Source organism: Paralichthys olivaceus, chromosome 10 (assembly GCF_024713975.1).
Source record: "Paralichthys olivaceus isolate ysfri-2021 chromosome 10, ASM2471397v2, whole genome shotgun sequence".
NCBI classification, from domain to species: Eukaryota; Metazoa; Chordata; class Actinopteri; order Pleuronectiformes; family Paralichthyidae; genus Paralichthys; species Paralichthys olivaceus.
Genome location: NC_091102.1, coordinates 18,466,087 through 18,487,717, shown reverse-complemented (window position 1 = coordinate 18,487,717; position 21,631 = coordinate 18,466,087). Strand labels below are relative to the sequence as shown.

The 21,631-nt window shown below is 42.2% G+C and overlaps 1 protein-coding gene across 1 annotated transcript; it reads right to left on the bottom strand.

Moving 5' to 3' along the window:
• Positions 1-7,995: 7,995 nt before the first annotated feature.
• On the bottom strand, positions 7,996-11,423 carry twist2. The gene is made up of 2 exons (XM_020089845.2): positions 10,667-11,423; positions 7,996-8,608 (listed from the first exon to the last, which is right to left on the bottom strand). Exon 1 carries the CDS (start codon positions 11,196-11,198, stop codon positions 10,698-10,700), a length of 501 nt encoding a protein of 166 aa, XP_019945404.1. The 5' UTR covers positions 11,199-11,423; the 3' UTR covers positions 7,996-8,608; positions 10,667-10,697.
• Positions 11,424-21,631: the final 10,208 nt, after the last annotated feature.

The following is a 21,631-nucleotide window of genomic DNA, read 5'->3' as shown; positions in this document are numbered from 1 at the left end:
GGCCTTCATTGCCTGTTTCTTGTAAAGGATGTGACTCCAGAATTGGCACAAATCTATTGTGTTCTTTTTTTTGTCAAAATACTGCTGTCTACATTACCCACAATGCACCTTGATCACCAATAGATCAGTGATTTGGTTGTGGTGAGGCCTGAAGCAAAGATGAGGAACAGGCAGCAGGAAGTCAGTTCTTTCCACAACCACAGTTTAATCCTTATTCTCTATTTTTCCTGCAGACTCAATCACTTGAGGCAAATTGTCCAACTTTCAAAAAAAAGCAGCAGTTCTCAAAAGCTGTAAACACACTTTGATTAGAGGAGTTCCCCTTGAAGTCCAGAGGGAGGCAGTATCAGAGGAATGGCAGCCAGGCCCCCACAGTAGCTTTGACTGGGATTAGCCACCCATTTGGACAGGGCAAAGGTCTGAGCTAGTGTCCAAATAAACAGTAGTGAATCCCTGTTGGTGGTGGAACTAACGCTAAGACAACAGTCCAAAGGCAAACAAGACCGATCCCGCCCTACCTCCCCTCAAATAAACACACATTCCTCTGCTTCCCTGTCGAACCCTGAATTTAGTGAGTAAGTGTAAATAATACAGCTTTGTGGCCTTGTCACAATCTCTGTAAATCACGGAGCTTTGAGACGCCACGCAGGGTCAAAGGCAAACGAAGAGTAGCGCATCTCTGGATCCTTGAGGGAATTCGTTTAACAGACACGAGGGACAATATTTACCGTCATACAGATGCTGAGCTCTGATGGGTTTTATAAAAAGAATGACGTAAGGGTGGGAACTTGTTCTCTTTATGGTTCCTCAGTGGCTGGAAACATTTAAACAAGCGCGCTCATGACACTCAGACTGCCCGTCTCACCTTTAGCTCACCGTAGGCGTCGACACGTTCGTCATCTCCGCCGTATAGCGACACACAAACCCTGTGACCCCTCGGCGAGGTCGGGTCAGTGTAAAGGTGGAGCCCTGCAAGTTGAACTTTCCCCCAATCGGAAGACCAGCCCACAAGATGGCCGCCTCTTCGCCACAACAAAGGGTTGAAATGTCAGTAAGGGTTCAAATCTGGTAACCCCCTCCCCAAAAATAAAATGTATATTCCCTCCTGTGTCTCTGCAGTCTGGTCTGCGGCAGCTCATCTTCATGCAGTGTCACTCTCTCATTACACATCCACCCAAAAAAACAAAAAGAGGCCTCATCCTCCCAGCTGTGCTCATCACCACGGTTTTTAATTGCAGACTAAAAAACCTCATCGTCCTCGAAATGGGCGATGAGGTTTTGGCCAGCTGCTGCAATGACAAATAAAACTAATTATACATGAGAGTCATTAGGATCTGTTTTGAGTCACCGACACAAATATGTTGGGCATCAGAAAAGTGAAATCTAAAGAAAGACTCAGACCAGAGGGTAAATTTGATGTCAAATTCTTTTTTTAATCTCCAGCTTCAATTGTTTTATTCCGAGCATGTACCGAGACAGTCTGTCACTGGTTGCCCTTCTTTCCAGTGGATTTTTCATCGGTCCAGTTGCGACCTCTGATCCATAGCGTATTTGAAAAGCTGTGCAGCGTTTGCTTGTCTTGCTACTGTAAGTGTTTAGTCTGGTGTTGAGCGTCAAAGGGACGAGGACACACAAGGCTACGAGGAGCTGGTGCAAACATAACACTGAGGCCGGGTCACCGTCAGCTTGGGTGTCAAGAGTACAAGCTGCGGTGCAAAGATCAGTGCAGCTTAGGAACCCGTGCTTTTGCTTTATTATTAAGTTACAGGATGAACCAGAACACCCAGTTACAATTTCTGCTTTACCTCCACCACACTGTTAACTCCATTTCACTCCATAATGTCCATTATGGTGAAACAAATAAGAGCCAGAGCTCACAAATACCAACCAAATGTTCTGCTGGTAAAACTCCCAAATACATCTGCCTGTTGCTATTGTTTTTATATACACATTTGTACTTTACAGTTAAACAGACAGTGACTGACACTTAAGATCCACTTACTAACCTTTCAGCTTTTTGTTGTATTGATAGATGCATGGCATGACTTTCATCTGAAAGGCAATTTGCTCACTTTTCACAGAGATGGATTTATTCCAATGTAATATGGATTAAAGCTCTCGAAAAACAAAAAAACTAGTAAGTGGGCCTTGAGTTTAAAATCATTAGTCCAAAGCATTGTAACAAATTTGTTGCTAAAGGAAGCTTTCTTTTCATTTTTCTCTTGTTTGCCACTTTGGAACTTGTGGTTCCACCTGGGTTTGAAGGTTTTATAGATGAAACGTGAGGTCCCATGGATGAGTTTGGCGAGACGTCCCCGTATGTTGTTTGTTTCGTAGGTTCTGCTCATTTCAAACTTCAACACTTTCATCAAACTACAAGAAAAACTATGTAGAGTGCGTTTGAACAATATGCCTCTACAGTGGTACCTTGGGGATCAGACTTATTTGAAGCATTGTATTTTTTGTACATTGTATTTATAATCTTATATTTTCACCCCTATCCTTTTATTAGTTAGCAACATTATGCACAAACTACCAGATGGATTTATTTAAAACTCGGTTGGAAGGATGTGGTTTGGATCAGGGAAGAACTCATCAGAAGGCGGATCCATAAATAGATATAGAGATTTTTCAACATTTTCTTAATTTCCCAGGAAATTGATGCATCTTGATGGAAAAAAAATCTGGCACATTTAGGGAACTGATGTAAGAGTGTGTGAAATTTGGTGCAGCTTCACTGAATTAAAGGGAACATTCGGGCCTTTGGTGGAGGTTTGAGCTTTACTGAGGGTCAGTCTAATTTAAGCTGGAATCTTATTTTGGCTAGATTCAATTGAAATAACCCTCATTTACATTTGTAAGTTCTACTTTTATGAATGAAGAGAGAATGAGGCTGAATCAGGGAGAAGGGCGGCTCCTGAACACACACTGAACTCGTGTATGACCCACTGACCTCTGCTGACCCCGCGGTCTTCACCGGTGCTAATGAAGAGCAAAGCAGGAGGGGGAACGTCGGCATGTCGCCCTACAAACATACATAGGACCCCTCCTTCCCAATCTCCCCCCTCTTCCTCCCCCATCTCCTCCTGACACCTGGAGATGAATCAAGTTTCACAGCTGGAGGTGAAGAGGATGCTGGGTCTGTTACTGTGATTCTCAGATGTAAACGGCGAAGAAAAAAGAAAAGAACAGGGGAAGGTCTGAAAGTGTCGGCTCCATGGTTTTTCTTGTGGTCATGGTGACGGCAAATTATCAAGCCAGCGATTTCTATCATAAAACTTCAGCTCGAGCTGCGATGCAGAGCCAAGATAAGACCAAAGCGCTGATTCTTAAATGCCTGGCAGAGAAGAGTAAATGTAACATGCATCTGTGCATGTTGATGTTTGTGGAAACAGTAAAAACAGTCAGAGCAGTGTCTCCATGTCCCTCATCTCATTTGGCCAAAATCACTGAAGTCAGATAGTTTCTAACCTTGTGGGCAGTGACAGGTCATGATCAGGGAGAGTGTTGCTGCAGTCTGTACATTTCTTCACCGGCGCAGTGTAAACACAGCAGATACGCCAGTGCAGAAATACAGAGCATTTCAGAAATGGAACGGACGAAGGAAACTGAGCAGTTTTTAAAATGTTATTGCCCATGGCAGTTTGCTCTGCACTGTGTGTGTGTGTGTGTGTGTGTGTGTGTGTGTGTGTGTGTGTGTGTGTGTGTGTGTGTGTGTGTGTGTGTGTGTGTGTGTGTGAGACCAGATGGACAGTGGACAGCGCCAGAAAAGAAGATGTGCTCAGAGCCAAGAGCGAGAGCTATGCAACACACACACAAACGTTCCCATAAATACTTAAAGACTATCTTCCCATTGCAGGTCAAATATTACTCAGTATAGACATTGTTTTTCATATTTCGATTTTTATTTTCTTATTCCCTATGACATGAACAAGATAAGTCTTTTGTTTAGTCAGTCCGTTATGGACGACACCCAAGTCCCACATCACACACCGTGGAGGAATTGAATCAAAGCATCTGCACCAACATGAATTTATTTCGCAGCCTTTGCACTTCATGTCGGGAGACTGTCCTCTATGTGTTTCATTTATTGGGACATGGCAACAACCTCAGATTCAAGAAAGGTGTTTTCACAGATGTGAAGCATGCACAGACATGTCATCTGCATCAATACAGAGGGAAGTCACATCCCATTGTCCTTACAGTGCTGCTTGTATACATATTCCTGTCCACAGCTTCCAGAGTCCACAACAAACCACTGAGGATTCATGGGAGAGGGTTACGAGGTGAGAATATTTAAAAATGTTTTCATGGACACTAATATTCAGACTATTGAGCTCATTCAGAATAAGATTATTTAGATTATGGTGTTTACATGAGTTGCTAGTAGAATATTTCATTCATATTCTTGTTTACATGTTACAGAGTTTAGTCTGATTATGACTCACCTCATTACATCCAATGTTATTCTGCCAGTTTTAAAACTCCAACCTGATATTTTAAAATGCACGATGCATTTTGGGTGTTTTCTTTCTAATTTTACAAAAGCTACAACATTTTTTAAAATCTTGTTCATACCCAGAACATGTGAAGTCAATCAGTTGTTAGCTGCTGGATGTAAATGTAGTAAAATGCTGTGAAAACATATCTGTTATAATGGGATTAAGATGTATACATGTCTACATATTTAGACTAATACTCCACATGTCTTAATTAGATTTTAGCTTACTCCAAGGATGACTTGATTCAGGTAAAGGTAATCGGAAAATGTTGTTTACATGTCAGTGTCTTATTCAGATTATTTGTTTGACATCAGGATATTGGAAACGTAATCCGTCATCTTCAGAGGACTGGGAAACAGAGGAAGGGCCCGACGCATGGTGCTATCATATCTTCTGCTTCACTGCCACCATACATAGAGAATATCTGCCTTCACAGGGTCAGTGACTCCAGCACCAACAAGAGAGAAGGGTCGAGCTCTTCACTGACGGACACGTCTGCAGGTATTGGAAAAATAAGTTCTCCTGTAGCTCAGTGTGAGACTCCTTCAGGGTTCAGTAAAAGCAAATGTCATGTTGTTTTCATAGCGTGTAAATCCTCTCTAAGGTTTTACATCCACCTTTGGTTTGAGGCTCTGAACCAATATCCTGAGGGGAATCTACAGACTGGAAGGTATTCATTTAAATCTCCAGACCAGTTTGGTGAATCTTGGCGTGAAGCCTCTCCCCTCCATCAGCACAGCTGGACAGAGCCGCGCTCGATTGTGAATATGTATGTTATTTTGTGTGCCCACCGATTTCAGGGAAATAGTCCTTAAAGAAAAGAAATCACCTTCCTGAGGCCTGATGAAAATGTGGCGGGGGCCTTATGTGCAGGATCAAAGTCTTAAGGCGTCTGATTAAATGATGAAATGAGGGGAAGACGGATACGAGCTGGAGAAACAGGCCAGAACCTCAGGTAATTCCTCTTCATCCAGTCGGCCTCGACAGCCCGGGTTCTGCCAGGTTCCTCTGAGAAGCAGCTCTCTCTCTCTCCCCTGGCTCTGTATGAGGTTCTGTCCGTTCACCATCTGTATCCCGATTCATCGCTCTATTAGTTTAGACGTCAAAATATCTGCACAGGCACTGAGGCCAAAACCAAACTCATCTATGTTCAGAGCAAAGAGCAAATAAAGTTGTTCTGATTGGGAACGCCGTGCAGGGCCTCAGCAGGCACTTGTGTAAACTCAGCAACGAGATGTGTTGATTTATGGAGGAAATAAGTGTAGCTGCAGTGTTTGAGTCAAATAAAACAACTAAACTAAAGTTCACATCAGCTAAAAATATTATTAAACTTATCTTCACTGGATTCACTTTAAATATCAGGCTTTTGTTTTATTTTCTCTTTTACAAACATAAAGCCTGTTCTTCCCCATTACTTGTGCTTGAAATACAGAAAATCTAATTTGATAATCATGGTTCCAATTATTTGCCAAACTTCATTGATTTGAAGAATTAATTGATAAGTGATCGTCCACAACACCCAATTGGGGATAAACAGAGAAGGATCAATACTTATTTGAAGTCTTATTGCTGTGGTGGCAGCTGACTTCCAACTTTGCCAAACACACACACACACACACACACACACACACACACACACACACTGAGGGGAAGTTCAGTCTCGCCGACATTAGCCTCGAGAGTGGTATAAGGCTAACCTTGGGATTTAGTTTTTTATTGAACCAGACGAACACAGAATACCGTTTGAGGCACACAGAGTGTAAACCCTCACTTTATTCCCTTTTTACTGCAAATTAAAGTTTTGTAGCTTTTTCCGTCTGATTTTACGGGAAACATCTGGATCTCTCGCACCGCTGGAGCAGTGGCCCCCGGGTGGTTCTGAGCTGCTCAGCTGTGAGGGCCCGGGATAATGAGCAGGTATCAAACAGGCTCCTATGGATAGGCCCGGCCTAGGTAGGAAGGGCTGTCTGACACCATCTGAGACCACCATGGCAAAAAGTGACAGCACATTGTGGCATTTGTGAAGTTATTATGAAAAGGAAATGATTTCAAGTAACTGTAAATGTTTGTTTGAAATTATCACAAAAGTGGCTGCAGGAATATTGATTGAGAGTCAACAGAAAATATGATATTTAATCATTTTAGTTTTGCCAGGATCCCACAGACAGCTGAATTTATCCAGCATGTGTAAATGTAAATGCAGAACATGCACAGTCTGTCCCTCCTGAAGCATGCAGCAGACTTAGAGTTAGTCACAGAGAGCACAGTGTCACACACTCTGTCAGAAGTGTCACTTGATTTCAAAAAGATGACACTGAGATGAATGCAACTGATTCTGGGTCTCAGAACTCGGCCAATGAGGAGAACAAGTGATTCCTGCTCTCAGCGATCAACAGTGAAACACCCACCAATGCAAACCACTCACTTTTTCAGAAAGTCAAACAGAGCTTTTTCACATCAAATAGTTCTGCTCACGCACGCACGCACGCACGCATGCACACACACACACACACACACACACATTTAACATGTAGTGTGTGTAAAGTCTAATTAACCAGTGCATAGTGTGAGTTTGGTGCATCAGCATCTCCACACACCGGGAGGAGGATAAACCTCCGATGCAGGTGTGCTGCCCCTCCAGCCTCCTCACATGATGAGACAAGCTGCCAGACATTCTGATACTTCCACACATGATGCCACAACCACAGCATCGTCTCTATAAGGATTAGAACTGACAGGTGTTGAACTGTATCCTTCTCAATCCCAGTGTATAGATCCCCTGCAGGTAAACTGAGAGGCTGCTGCTTGTGTTGCTGGTGGTAAAATTGTGGAGCTATTTAAAAGTTGAACTTATGGTGGGTGAGATTTCAGCAGCCTCAGAGAGTCCGCCTGTATTTACAGTGTAGCAGCCCCGTGTTAACAATGAACTCTTTCACTGTTTAGATTGTATCTGACCACGTCTGCAGGGAAAACGACATGTAAACACTTTGAATGTTGGGAGAGAGATTGAAAGGAATGTTCTTCGCTCCTCTTATTTTTTTGATTTAATGTTATTTTATTTCTGAGCTGCAGGCTGAGAGTTATTGTCCTTATCTGCTCGTGTTGGGCTCCTGCTCGTTAAAGGGCCCAGAGGCCATTTGAAATGATTCCTCGTTATTTGAGCGGACAAGCATTTTATAAGCCTGAGCTTGAAACTGGCTCAAATTTCCTCCACTGTTAATGAACCTGTATTTTTTTTATGGTCCCTGTTTTTTTTAAAGTGGGTATTTTCTTTCCATAACAAGAGGAAAGGGGAGAAAAGGGGCAACTGCTCACACCCAGCACTGGAATTAATACACTGTTGGTTGTTATTTTTTTTACTTTATATAAGAGCCAAATAGACAAGCACACTGTTTTAAATGTTTAACTTTTAATTTGTATATTGTTGGATTAAGGTTTCAGCAGAAACTTTTAAATGTACAGCTATAATAATAATAATAATGAATCAGTCATGTTTTGTTCAAAAATATGTGTTTTAATAAATAAGCAAAAACAGAAGAAAATGTACATTGGACGGAGTGTTTGGAGACTTGCTAAAGATAAATCCATGCAGGAATGACTTGAACATTGCATTGGTCCCTTTTTACAAGCTACAGGCGCACTTACACAGGTATGTACAATATGCATTCATTTATATATATATTTAAATTTATATTCATATATTTATATTTTGGTTTAAAGTCTTTGCGAAACAAAATATATCTCCTTCATTAAAAAAACAATTGTGATCAAAGGATGGCTTTGCATGAAATGCAGGACGTGGATCCTGCAGCTACAAACACACCTTAGGCTTCTTGGCTCTCTCCTCACCCTCACCACCCTAACCCTTACACACACTCACACACACACACACACACACATACACACACACACACACACTCACACTCACACACACACGCACAGCTCCGCACAGTTAGAAACGGTTGTGATGAATCCGCGTCCATGTGCAGGCTCCTGGGGGCTTGGTGGTTGTGGGTCACATTATATAATAGATGGTCTCCTCACCATGCCTCTGAGGTCGATGGGTTCTTCAACAACACCTTTGGTCTTTTGTAGAAGTAAACAGTCTGCAGTGGACAGAGGGAGAAAACATGCATTATAATAGTGGACGTGTGAGATGCACTTATATTCACACATATATATTTTCAACGTTGACTGACTCATTTTGGATGTGGGAAGTCATTAATGAATCAATGATTATCCACTGAACTGAGTAAAACCACATGGCAGCAGAGGCAGTTTGTGTGTGATCCTGCAGCTGCAGAGAAACTAAAATAAAAGAAAATCAGTTTTCCTTTTTTGCACCTGTGTAAATCTTCATTATACTGCTCAGTCCTAAAACAATACAATGTTTCCTAAGAGAACAGTTATTATAGAAATATATCAAATAAGTTCACTTTAACGTTTATTTTTTACAAGGCCTTTTATCACATGTACAAATAATATCATCATTTTATTTTTTTGATTTTTTTGCCAGTTTCAGTACATGCAACCCAATAAATATTATCCTATAATAATAATTATTCTTTTGCTTCTGTGCATGCACATTTTTGGAGGAGAACATGAGATTATAACTGGGATCCTTCAAAAGCTAATATAGGCCTTTATGACCGAGTTTCTAAGGAAAATCTATTTGTTATTTTCCAGAGCTGAATTCAACTCCGGATTACTGAGAGAAAAAAATGCACATTCAAATTGACTGTACTTACACAAATCACTATAATAATGCGGCTGATTCCTGCTCTGCAGCACCAGTGTGTTTATAAGACAACAAAGCCTTTCTGTAAACTACATGTCAGACCCATGAGAACTAAACAAAACCTGCCTCTGCTTATTCTAACTCTAAGGTGTTATTCACCATCACTCAATCAAAACCATTCAACAAGAATGTAGTCCTGCAATAAACAGCTGGCATTACACTATCTCTTTTATTTTGTTAAGCTGGTGTGGAGGGGTCATGTCTGAGGCCTCAGGTTCAATTATCATTTTGTATCTGTCAGGTTCTTTTTCACAGAAACTCCTCTTATGGAAATTTGCTGACAACAAAGCAGATGTCGTGATGTGGCCATTGTTCACATCACTATTAAATGTATTTATCTTTACTTTTCTCTTTGTCTCTCTCTGGTGCTGTGCTGCAAAGTGGAATTTAGTTTTCCAAACGATAAAACACAACAATTTATAATATCAGTGATAATTATACCTCTTAACTTTGTGCATTATATTATTTTGGACACAGACGAAACCCTCCTGCAAACAAGCGTGCGCAAAAGCTGCTTGTTAATACAGGCCTCTGTTTTTATTGCCTTGCACTGGCTTGAACTTTCATATCCAGCCGAGCTGCCCATTCCTGCGGTCTCCTCACAGGAAAGCTCTCTGTTGTGGATATAAATTACCCGCGGTGCCACTATACAGCTGCGTTTTGATGCGGCCTGCTGCTTTCTGTTGTATTTGTTTTACCCATTTCATTGTCGAATACTGTGAAAATGAAGATGAGCTGCAAAACTTAATTTTAAAAATAGGCTCACTCAGAGGAAGCGTATTGTGCATTTGCGTGAAATGGTTCCCAAACGGTTATTTGTTTAAATTCACCTACTTCCCATGCGCCTAATCACGCTCTCCAAACAGATTCAATGTCCCTCTCCTCCACATCCTGATCTGGATTTTCGTTTAAATTTGACTGGATCCTTCAGAGGACCATGTACTCTGGTGGATCAGCTGTAACCGGGGGTGCGCAGCAACAGCAGCAGCATCCAGCTGCAGACGCTGAGGCCTCGGTGTGAAATCTGGCACAAGCACGACAAGCGAGCACCGCCGCGTCCCTGCCTGCCATCTGACCGGTCACAGTGTGTTTGGTCAGTGTGTTCAAAATGTGGCAGTTTATAAATGACACATTCCAAATCCAACACACGTGGTCAAACACCGCAACTTTACGCGCAATTTGTGCAGAAAGGTGCGTGGGTGTGTGAGTGAAATCCACAGAATACAAGTTTAAATCAGTCTCATATGTTTGTGTATTATTTGTCTATACTGTTTATCAGTGACTGCCTTGTGTGTAATGTGAATTCATACTTGTGCTCCTGCTAAATAAACCCTGCTTGTCCTTGCTGCAGTCTTGTGGTACCCACCGCTTTGGCTTTTAGTGCCGGTCTGTGGCTGCTAGTGAGTTGCGGACATAGACCACGCGCCCTCCATCCTCCACACGGAGAAGGCGTAACTGAGTCTTTCGTGCGCAACGTAGCTGCAGCTGGACATCTTGCTGTCCATCTCGTCGCTCTGCAGCACCTGACACAGAAAGTCAATGTATCTGGAGGCGAGCTTCAGCGTCTGTATCTTGCTCAGTTTGTCCGAGGGGAGCGTGGGGATGATTTTGCGCAAAGACGCGAAGGCCTCGTTCAGGGACTGAGTCCGTTGCCTCTCCCGCACGTTTGCGAGCACCCGCTGGTTCTGCAGCTCCTCGTACGACTGGCTGCTGCTCGGGCTCGGCTTCTTGCCTCGCTTCACCGGGCCCGGGCTGCTGCTGCCGCCGCTGCTGTCCTCGCTGGATTTTTTACTGTGCCTCCTCTTCGTCGCGAAGCGCTTCTGCTGTCTGTCCAGCTCCTCCTCGCTGGTCACCAGACTATCCACAGGGGACACCGGGGAGCTGGAGCCCTCTTCCATTTCTTTCTTGAAGAAATGCAGGGATAGAGAGGAAAACACGCTGTCCACCTTCGAAGCCGTGGTTACACAAATGTATAGATATCCGTCCAGATGAGGGGAAAATGTCAGGGTGCCTCCCCGCTCTCCCTCTCTCTCTTGCGCCTGGTGCTTTTGGGAAAACTCTGGTTTTCAGGTTGGCACACGCGTCTTCTCCTCACGCAGGAAGTTTTTTCCTTAAACTTTTTTGGAAACTTTATCCCAGTTTCAGATGCTAAATAGTTTTGGAGGTGGAAGGGGAGTGGTTTGGAGGGCGGAGGGGGAGCCAGTGTGCGTCCTGCTCCGCTAATAAGCAGGAGGGACCGCTCATGGTTTCTTGTGTCTGGGATATGACCGAAAGAGGAACTTATTAGTCAAAAAGCAACTGAAACGGATCTTTTTGTTTTGTTTTCATTTTGTGCAAAGTGAGTCCCATCAAACAGACATTTTTTAATATATATTTTATTGAGCAAACACATTGCAAAGTATCTACAGAACAAAGAATTGGAAACAAAAAAAACAATGCTCATGTCTTTTCCCCCCAATGTGTTTAAACAGACATTTTTTGATAGAGAGTTACAATTAGGCCTTTTTATTAGGCCTGGATACTAAATTGGATAAAAGATGAATTCAAGATAAATTATATTTGTTATATTACAAAACAAATGCCCAATATATTCTGTTCAACATCTTTGGATACTTGTATTTATGTTGAATTATTGTTGATGAATATGATATAAACACGTGTTTTAAAACTTTTTTTAAAAACATTTTTTACCACACCTTTATCCAAATGTTCAAACATATCTCTGAAACGCATCAGAGGCTTATGGGGTTTTGAGTTTATAATAAAACATCAGTCTGAGCTGCAGGTCAATAAAACTAGTGAGTTAACTGCTGTATAAAATCCATTTGCTGTTGGAGTGTGGAGGCTGTGCGCCCCGGAACGCGCACTCTCTCCAAGGCCCTTTTATATCCAGACGCACCATGTAACTGTAAACACTGATGTTTTCACTGCGCACTGCGGAGAGCGATTTACGCACAGATTCTGCTGGACTGCTGCGCGAAATCCATCCGCTTGATGCGTAATCGAATCAAGGCCGCGCGTTCTGCACGGTCCCTATAATGTGGAAGTGAAACAGGAAAGAGGCTTAAACTAACCGAGCAGCTCTCCGGTTTCTGCGGATACCTCCAGCGCACGGTTTGTCCGTGCGTTTTGTCAGCGGTCCACTTCTTCATCTGTCATGTCATGTTTTTCCCTCGCAAAGAGCGGCTCATAGTGCACAGATGGCTCATATTATACAGCTGAATTTATCCACTGCCAAAATGTTGGGTTTGTCCAAATCAGCTGACTGACCTCCAGAGATCTCTTTGGCTCTATTGTTTTTTTTGGGGGGGGGGTGACTACAGCTAAGCTGTGTTGCTTAACTCTCACAAAAAGCAGATAACAGGCATTTTATTTTAATTTCAAATGGAAGAATAAAGACCAAAAAACGGTGAGGTGGAATATGTGTAAGATTATTCCTATGGAAATAAAATCTGATCTTATTTTTAAGAAAACCACACTTATTTAACGACATTGAAATGATGCATTCTAGACAAGGTTTCAAATGAGAGATCAAATATGTTTCATGTTCTCTCTACAAACAGGTTGATGTTCATGAATATATTACGGAAACAAGGCCTCAGTTGTTAATGTGAGTCTGTCATTAATCAAATTGTGCTGAATAATTGCCTCTTATTAGGAAGCAATTTTGCTAATTCACACTGCAGAGACGGCCACACTTTCGTTCACAGAGGACTATTTAAAAATAATCAAACAACAGCATCTCGAGTACATGAGCCCATGTTTTGTGTGTTTTACACATCCGGGGAGACTGGTCGTTGTAAATGGGCTGGAACTGAATACCTCCTGAAAGCTGAACGACATAGTTTGAACCCATGAGTGCTCACTTGGTATTGGTCACATATCCTGGTGTTCGTTTGAATGCGCCCTCGGCTGACAGGAAACCTGGTCTGCTCTGTGTTCTGGGCTCTGCTGGTAATGGTGACTGTCACACTTTTAATTCAGACCCTGGCATACTTCTGCATAAAGGTTGAGTATGGCTACAGTCTAGTGGTCTAGTTCATACAATGTCTTTATAAAGAAGGTCATGTTTCACACATGGATATATTAAAGCAATGCTCTGATATTTTAGCTTGAAAGAAGCATACACACGCAGGAGAACACACACACACACGCACACACACGCACACACACGCACACACACGCACACACTCACACGCTCACACACACACTGACACACACACTGACACACTTTGCCTGATTATGCCCTCTGACCTCCTGCTCCCTGGCTCGACTTGCGAGAGGCCTACATCCCCAGGGGAGACCAGCAGAATAAGGGGCTGATCCTGCACAGTGTCTGTGAGGTATGGACTTCACATATACACACTTCACAAGAAGAAAAAGAGCGAGCAGGGGCCCCTAGCCAGCACTTTTCTTTCCACTGTATATATGCTGTGGGCAATGATAATCAAGCTACTATTCAAAAAGGCAATGGTCAGGATGATAACTTCCCCACAGTCTCAAACTGACTGAAATCCAGTCAGGATCATATTCCAGAGTAAATAACAATGTGAAAAAAGGTGTTAAAAAGTTGGGAATGAATCATTTAACCTGCACTGTTGTTATATTGGCACTGGTGAGATTTCAAATCATGATCCTTTGTGATTATTTAATGCACCTCTGCAAGGTTTGTGGAATGTTAATGTCCTTAGGATCTTTTATCGTGGTTGTTGGTGTCCAGTATGTGAATTCATGTCTCATCCAACATTTACTGCAGGTGAGTATTTGTCCGCTGTGGCTCCTGCATGAACTCCATGGAGGTGACCGGAGAGTAAAAGGCGAAGGCAGCAAAAAGAAGTGAGGAGAGGGGTGGTGGTGGGGTGACCTGCCTCTCAGATCAAAGATGAGCTGGGGCCATAATTCAGCCGAGCGAGATGACGTAGCTCTGTCTTTGTCTGACACCTCAAAAACCAGCTCCACATGGGTTGAGGGTGCGGCCTTAATAAGCCCAGATCCTCTCCGCTGTCACACATCCCCGACTCAGGCCTTCACATCAGCCCTCGTAAATAGAAGATGACCGGTCGTGAGGCAAGGAGCGAGACTGAGAGGTGATGAGAGACAAAAAACAGTTTCTGAGAGGGGGAAAAAAGAAAGAAAGGATACGGATGAAAATGGAGAAAACGGGGCCAAACGTATATATGGATGGGTGATGATTCACTGGAGTCTTTGATCTGACACCGAGGGTTATGGACGTGTGAGGGGAGTTATGGAAGAGATGATTTGTTGGAGGGCTGTGATGAGTGGAATTTTACTGTCCATGTGCCTGCCAGCATCGGTTACCTTTGACTTCAACCCCCCCGAAAACACTTGTGAGGCTCACCCCAAATGATCCTGGCCAGAGGATCTAAAGCTGCGTCCCTAGTGCAAGCACATGCATGTGTCTGCTTGTGTACAGCGCTGCTAACACATGTACAGTTTACATTATCACCTGATTACTGTGTGCCTCAGTGGATCTGCAAGTGCCTCTTCAGATATGCATGTGTAAGTGTGCGTGCGTGCGTGCGTGCGTGCGTGCATGTGTGTGTGTGTGTGTGTGTGTGTGTGCGTCTCAGAAAGTGATTCAAGATGAAGCAGAGATGTTCAGCGGAGGAAAAGGCCCAGCTGGTTCTCATTGGACAGAATATTACCAGCGGTGGAATTGCTTTTAAAGCTACTTGTAGGCTCCACCGTTTCCCTCAGAGCAGCCACTCACATTTCTGTGCTACAACGTGACTCTGCAACGTCGACTGGGCAAAGATCACCTGACGAGGAAATACGAAAGACACAGTACGATGTAACCGCCTTTTTTTTGTAAAAAGCACAGCAGCAAAACTCATGCAAATAAAAAAAAAGTTATATAACCAACAAATTGCACTGGGATGATTCATGATAGTCACAAATGTATTATTGGAATTCATAAGAATAGAGAATGATGAATGGTATTTATTTAGAGCTTTTCTAATCTTGATGACCACTCAAGGCTCTTGACAGTTTTATAAATTCATACAGTGCATCGAGTGCTGCACTTTCTCTATCACACATCACTCACACATTGTTGGCACAGCCGTGAGGGGGAATCTGGAGTTCAGTGCCTTACCCAAGGACACTTTTGAACACAGAATGGAGAGTGGGATCGAACAACTAACCTTCGACCCGCTCTACCTTCTGAGCAACAAGGAATGTTTCCTCTACATACCGTAAAATTAAATGTTCTGTGTTTCTAACTGAAACTCTGGTCTTCACTGGAAAGATTCCCTGAGAAAAACGTCAATGGTTTTTCTACATTTCATTTCCAGTAAGTTGTGGAAATGTGACTCACTCAGATCAGTTCTTGATTAAGAATTTACGTGTCAGCCTCGATGGAAGTTTGCACTTAGTGTTGAATCAATATGAAACATCACAGCCTTCGTCATAAAAATCAGTTAACTTCAAATAAATAACTTGGTTTCATTCAGAACTTATTACGCAATGTGTTCTCTCTTGTTTCAAATAGCCAGAAGTTATTCAGGTTCCTCCTCAGTTATCGTCGGGTCCCACAGGCTTTCATTCATGTGATAAAACAAGACTGCATGCATTTAACAATATCAGTGTTTCCAATAAGAGCCTGTATTTATAGCAGAGGCCCCGGCAGTCAATGAAACAACAGAGAGGTACATATTGGCCCATAAAACTATATGCACCTACACTCATAGAGTCATTCGTCAGTAACTCTCAGTAACACCGAGAGACCATTCATTCACATACATGCAAACTCCTCCAGTCTGCTGCCCTGGGGCTGATGACAAGGTGTTTTTGAAATCGCATTAGGGGCCCTTTCATAAAGGATTCATTGGGGAGTGTGTAACAGCTTGAAGCATTTAGGCTTTGTTTAATATGATGCAGGTTTGATGCCGCTCCATGCTTTGTCTCCTGCGAGGAAAAGGGGCCTGGGATGCCAGAGACCCCCACTGTCTGAGTTAGCTTTGATATCTGGAGGTGGAGGGGGGGGGAAACAGGGCCACAGAATATCCCCTCGCACACACACACACAAACACACACAACCCTCAACCTGTATGTTCAATGTTCAATATCTGACTCTGTAGAGTTATGGCCAGCCGACGCACAATCCGAGCTTTGAAGTGCACCTCTCTTGGTTTTGCAGCCCCTGGGAGATGTGTGTGGAGAAAAGAAATCATGATATACAGATCTGTGTCCATTGCAGGCCACAGCTGCATCTGTTAGGTAAGGTACCCTGGTTCCATCTCTCAGATTTCGTCTAAATAAAGCTGAAAATGTAAATACATAAAAAAATCTATTTTAAACGTGGACATTGTATTGGATTACATGACTTTTACAGACAACTTTGTCCAAACCTCCTGACATTTTTTCTTGGAGTTCAGGGACTAGTTCTAGAACAGGGGGGTAGTTCCTTCAAACCACCTACCCCAATATGATTAATGGCCGACCTGCTGCACCACCTGTGCTCCATGTTAATGTGTACAGGACTGGATTAGTTGAGGAGAGTGCACATCGGTATGCTGTTTATCAGTCGTGTCCAATGAGAGCGAGCGCTCGGCACAAAGCAACAAACCCATTTAAATTCAGCCCGTGCTCAACTCAAACGCACTTCATTGACTTGACAGTTACGAAGAACAGCGTTGCCAGAGCAATTATGTTGGCTATAACACAATTATATTCATTATGCATGTACGACTTCCAGAATCGGAACTTTAACCAGGCCCAACAGAAGGGGGTGGTGCGGGGGCTTTTGATAGGGTCAGAGTAAATTTGCTGAACAAATGACAGAGGGACCGTGCACTCGGGTGCTGATGGGGCCGCCTCCTGCACAAATAACGCTTCGTAATTAGTGCTGCACTTGTGACCCTGGTGCCAAGGTTAGCGCGACGGTCGGCCCAGGTTCACAGTGCGATGTGTCGGCCAGGTGGCACCAACTAGACGTGGGGGGCTGCGGGGAGGTTAGGCTGAGGCTTGTGCACTTTTTGGGGGGAGGCTGCGCAGGAGGGCTGGGCAAACATTAGTGCTGTTTGTTCTGCTGATTGGGCCACGACAGTCAGGGTGAAGCTCAGCGGATGTCAACACGGGGGCGGCATTTACAGTCCACTGTCACTGCCTCAGTGTCACCTGTGTCACCAACGACACCTTGGGCTCTGCTGCAGTCTGAACTGTTTATCCTGAAGCTACAGGACAGTCAATCTGCTCTGTGTGGCCTCAACTCATAAAATAATTCATTTCTCCGCGCAGTCTTTTCACTTTCATCTGCATCGTAAAGCGACCCACACTGCTGCAAATCTGACACTGTTTATTTCTCTCTACACAGCGCCTTAGCTCCGGCAAGCGTGAGGGTTGCAGTTCTAAGTGGAGGAGGAAATTATTGAATGTTTCGGTGCTCATCTGAGGAGGCTTCAAATGCGTGGCCCCCCACAGTGCAGGCCCCTGGGACACATTGTGAAGACGACACCACATTTTTCTTTCACAACCTCCGATCTGAGTTATTAGCTCAGAGACTGGACGCATGCTGCTGATGTGAAGAGGAGCTGTAATGAGAAAAGCAGGTGAGCTATTTAACTGGCGTTTCACAGCTATTAAAGCGGCAACACACTGGGTCACCATGGTGATAAGAGTCCAAGGCGTCTGGGGAGTCAGCATTTTTTATCTGTGACTGTTTGTTGTTTGTTTCTGGTGCTCTGGGATGCTCCATGTTGGTTAATGAGATAAGTAAAGGTCACAGTAGCAACAGTTCTGTAAATGCAATTAAGTTAGAAAGTTAGTACGAGTTACTTTGGAACAAGACAAATAACAAGTTACTAATGCAGTGGATGGTAATGAATACACGTATCACTCTTTTAATTCTTTGTGTACATTCAACAGTTAAACATTTGTAAGACAAATGTACACATGCGTAGTTTGTCTTGTTGAACATTTGTCTAAAACTCTTCATTACCTACATGTTGTGTTATACATGTTTATCAAAGCCTATATATAACAAATGACAACATCTATTTATATATAAGTGTGTGTGTGTGTGTGTTTGAATAATAATTATGGATTAAGGATAACTGAACAAAGCCACTAAGAACAGTTCAGAAAATGTAATTTGGCACCAATACTTGAGATGATCTTATTTACTTACTCATCTTGTTTCACAGATTATTGTGATCACACATCATCAGTGTTGTAATAGCTTTGATATCAACAGTGCCAGTGTTGGCCATTTGAGAACAGAGAATGAATTACCTCATAACTTGATTTGAGGTTGAAGGTTTCATCTAGCACACATTGGATGACAGAGGCACTTGAATGCAGCGCAGGAATGTTTACAAAATGAGTGGACACCGAAGTGTAGCTCATGGATTAATTGATATCTATAAGACGCACTGTATTTTTGTCTTAATATCAATGTGGCTGAAAACGAGCAAACTTAAAGAACCCTTTTTTGTTCATTCACTGTATTTAAACATTCAGACACAGGTTTATGTGACTGTGGATTTACTATCTAACAGATGGCACGTTCAAAATGCGTCGAGCTCTTTTGATTTGTAGGAAGTGTGACCCTCAGCGAGGGCTGTTTCAGATTTTCTTCTGCTCAGACCCCTACATTGTTCCAACAGGATGTGATACACTAATTATATTTACAAGTGCAGGGCCCAGACTCCAGAGTTACACTAACATGATAAACACACCTGCTGACTGATGAACAGAACAGCCTCACACTGTTTGTCAGTGTACGTCTGCCGGATGTTAAATCAATAAACTACCTCAGTGCAAGAAAGAAAGAAAACCTGATGTAGTCCACAGACTGGAGGAGTCTTACTCATTCTGGACCCCAACATTTTCCACTTCTCATCTGAAAGAGATTTCGGTGGTTTTGATGGGTCAAGATCATAAATCAATGGGCTTTAGTGTGACATGTTTTTCTCTTTGTACGTTGGTCTATTTGTCACTGTAAAAATGAACACTTCAACAATCCGTTTGATAGGAACTACCCAAAATGGCAGAAACCATCTATGAAAAAAATTACTTTAACATGACGTTTTTGTTTGGTCCATGTCGCATTTGTTAACATGGAGGAGGCAGGATTCATGACTCATACTGCAGCCAGCCACCAGGTGGTGATTGAGACACTTTGGCTTCACTTTTGGGAGCCATCTTGTTGCCCATCTTTATATAGCTTTGTGCTAAATGGAGAAAGGGTGTAAATTACATACTTGCTAACTTTTACATATTAACATTGGGCATTTTATACTTATGTTCATTAATGTGCTCTGTCCATGTCAGATAAACAAATAAAATGTATATACATATATATTTATACATAAATACATAATTACATAGATGAAAAAATGTCATAGCTCATGGCCCACTTATTATAGTTTTAAAATGTCATACCTCACAGAATTTATTTTAACATAAATTTCATATTTTAACTGAAAGGGAAAGCTGTGATATATTTATTCTCTGTAGGCTATGTATTTACTTTATTCTATCCAATATAAAGAAGATTACGTTATATGATTGTAATACATTAAAAATTAAAGGATTTCATTTAAGTAAATATTTCTTTGATCAGTTTCCTGTCACGCTTGTAAATATAATTTTCCTTATCATTTTTTCTCCATGGTTTATATATTACTGTATATCACTCTAAAGTATTGCTCCTCACTTATTGACAGCAAGTTTTAGAGTTAGATGCTTTCCAACTTAAACTATCAAAATGTTCTTTCCAACAACAAAAAAGTGTCACTTTAATGTTTATTTTATTTCTAGTTGTATCTGAGTGTCAAACTGTAGGATACTGTACTGCTACAGCACTAATTCAGTTATCTGTGACATCTTTAAAGAACTTGACACATATCAGGCCTGGTCACAACAGGTCTGATTAATTGTATTGTAAGTCTCTGAAACTATCAATTGCAACACAACGCATCACATTGTATCATGAAGAAATCCTTAAATAAACCAATACCACCAGGGGGACGCAAGGGTCAGTGAGCATCAGAGTACCACACAGGTCCTCTGACATCTGGTGATCACTATTGATCAGGCTAATCGTTTGGACACAACTTTTAGCCAATGCTGAATTCTAAAATTAAATTTCTATCTTGTTATTTTATCTATTCTTTTCTCCAATGATGTTTTTCGGCACAGCCACATGAACCTTTTCTGAAGTAATCCAGAGTCGCTGTTGAGCATTTACATCAGACAGGTGTACAATATGTTGAGGGAGCAACATCAGCAAGAACTTTTTTTAACAGTTTAAAAGTTCTTGCTTCACATACACACTCATCAGAACCAAATAGAAGTAATTGGTTGATGTGTTTCTAAAAGGACACGTTTTCTCTGTGTGTCTAATTTAATTTCAGTCTTTGAGGTTTATTTCATCCAATCTTAGAAGGAAAATGACACGTGGCTGCAATAGAAAATATGAAGTCTCATTACTTGGGTCTCTGGAATAACTGGGGACTAATTTTGAATGTAGTGTGACCAAAAATCCCAAACCAGAATTCATCAGCTATACATCACACATAAGTGGAGATGTCATGACTGAGATGTTTCCTAAGGGCTCCATTAATGGCACTAAAAGCATGTGTGCTGAAGGAGAATGGGTACGCTGTTGACTCCCTTCGCCTGTTTTACACATCAAGCAGTGCACCTGGAGCAGCACTGTGCACCGCTGACACGTCAGCTCGGGCGACGACAAACTGCACAGTAGGGAAATAAAATCGTGTGTGTAGGCAAGTTGTGTCGCCATCCTCACATGCTGTGTTGTAGCTGAAACGACTCTGAGAATCATTTCAAGTGCCAGTGTCACGCTGGCATGTCTCTGTATTTTTTAGTCTTACTCAGAGCACTTTACAGTTCAGTTGTACCATTCACACACATTCATACAGTGCGTCTACGTGCAGCACTTTCTGTATCACACATCACTTACACACTGAGGGGTGGACAGTGATGCTGCATAAAAACAGCTCTAGTCTTCTAATTGGCTTTAAACGGATCATGTACACACTGATACATCTGATTGACATGTTGCATTTACACCATATTATAACCTAATTATTATAGGGATGTTAAATAAACTGCCATGAAACACATTCTGTACAATGTAGTCCTACATGATGAATCTATGATTTCCTGTGAGGTTGTCGTGTGAGTATAATAGCTTTTACATATATTGCATTGTCATAGAATTAGATACAGATATTATCATGTAATTGTAGCAACTTATAATAATGAATAGTAGTTTCATCTCAAGCTCAAAATGTACCATTCATAAATAATAATTAGAATTATATATCACACTGACAAGAGCCAC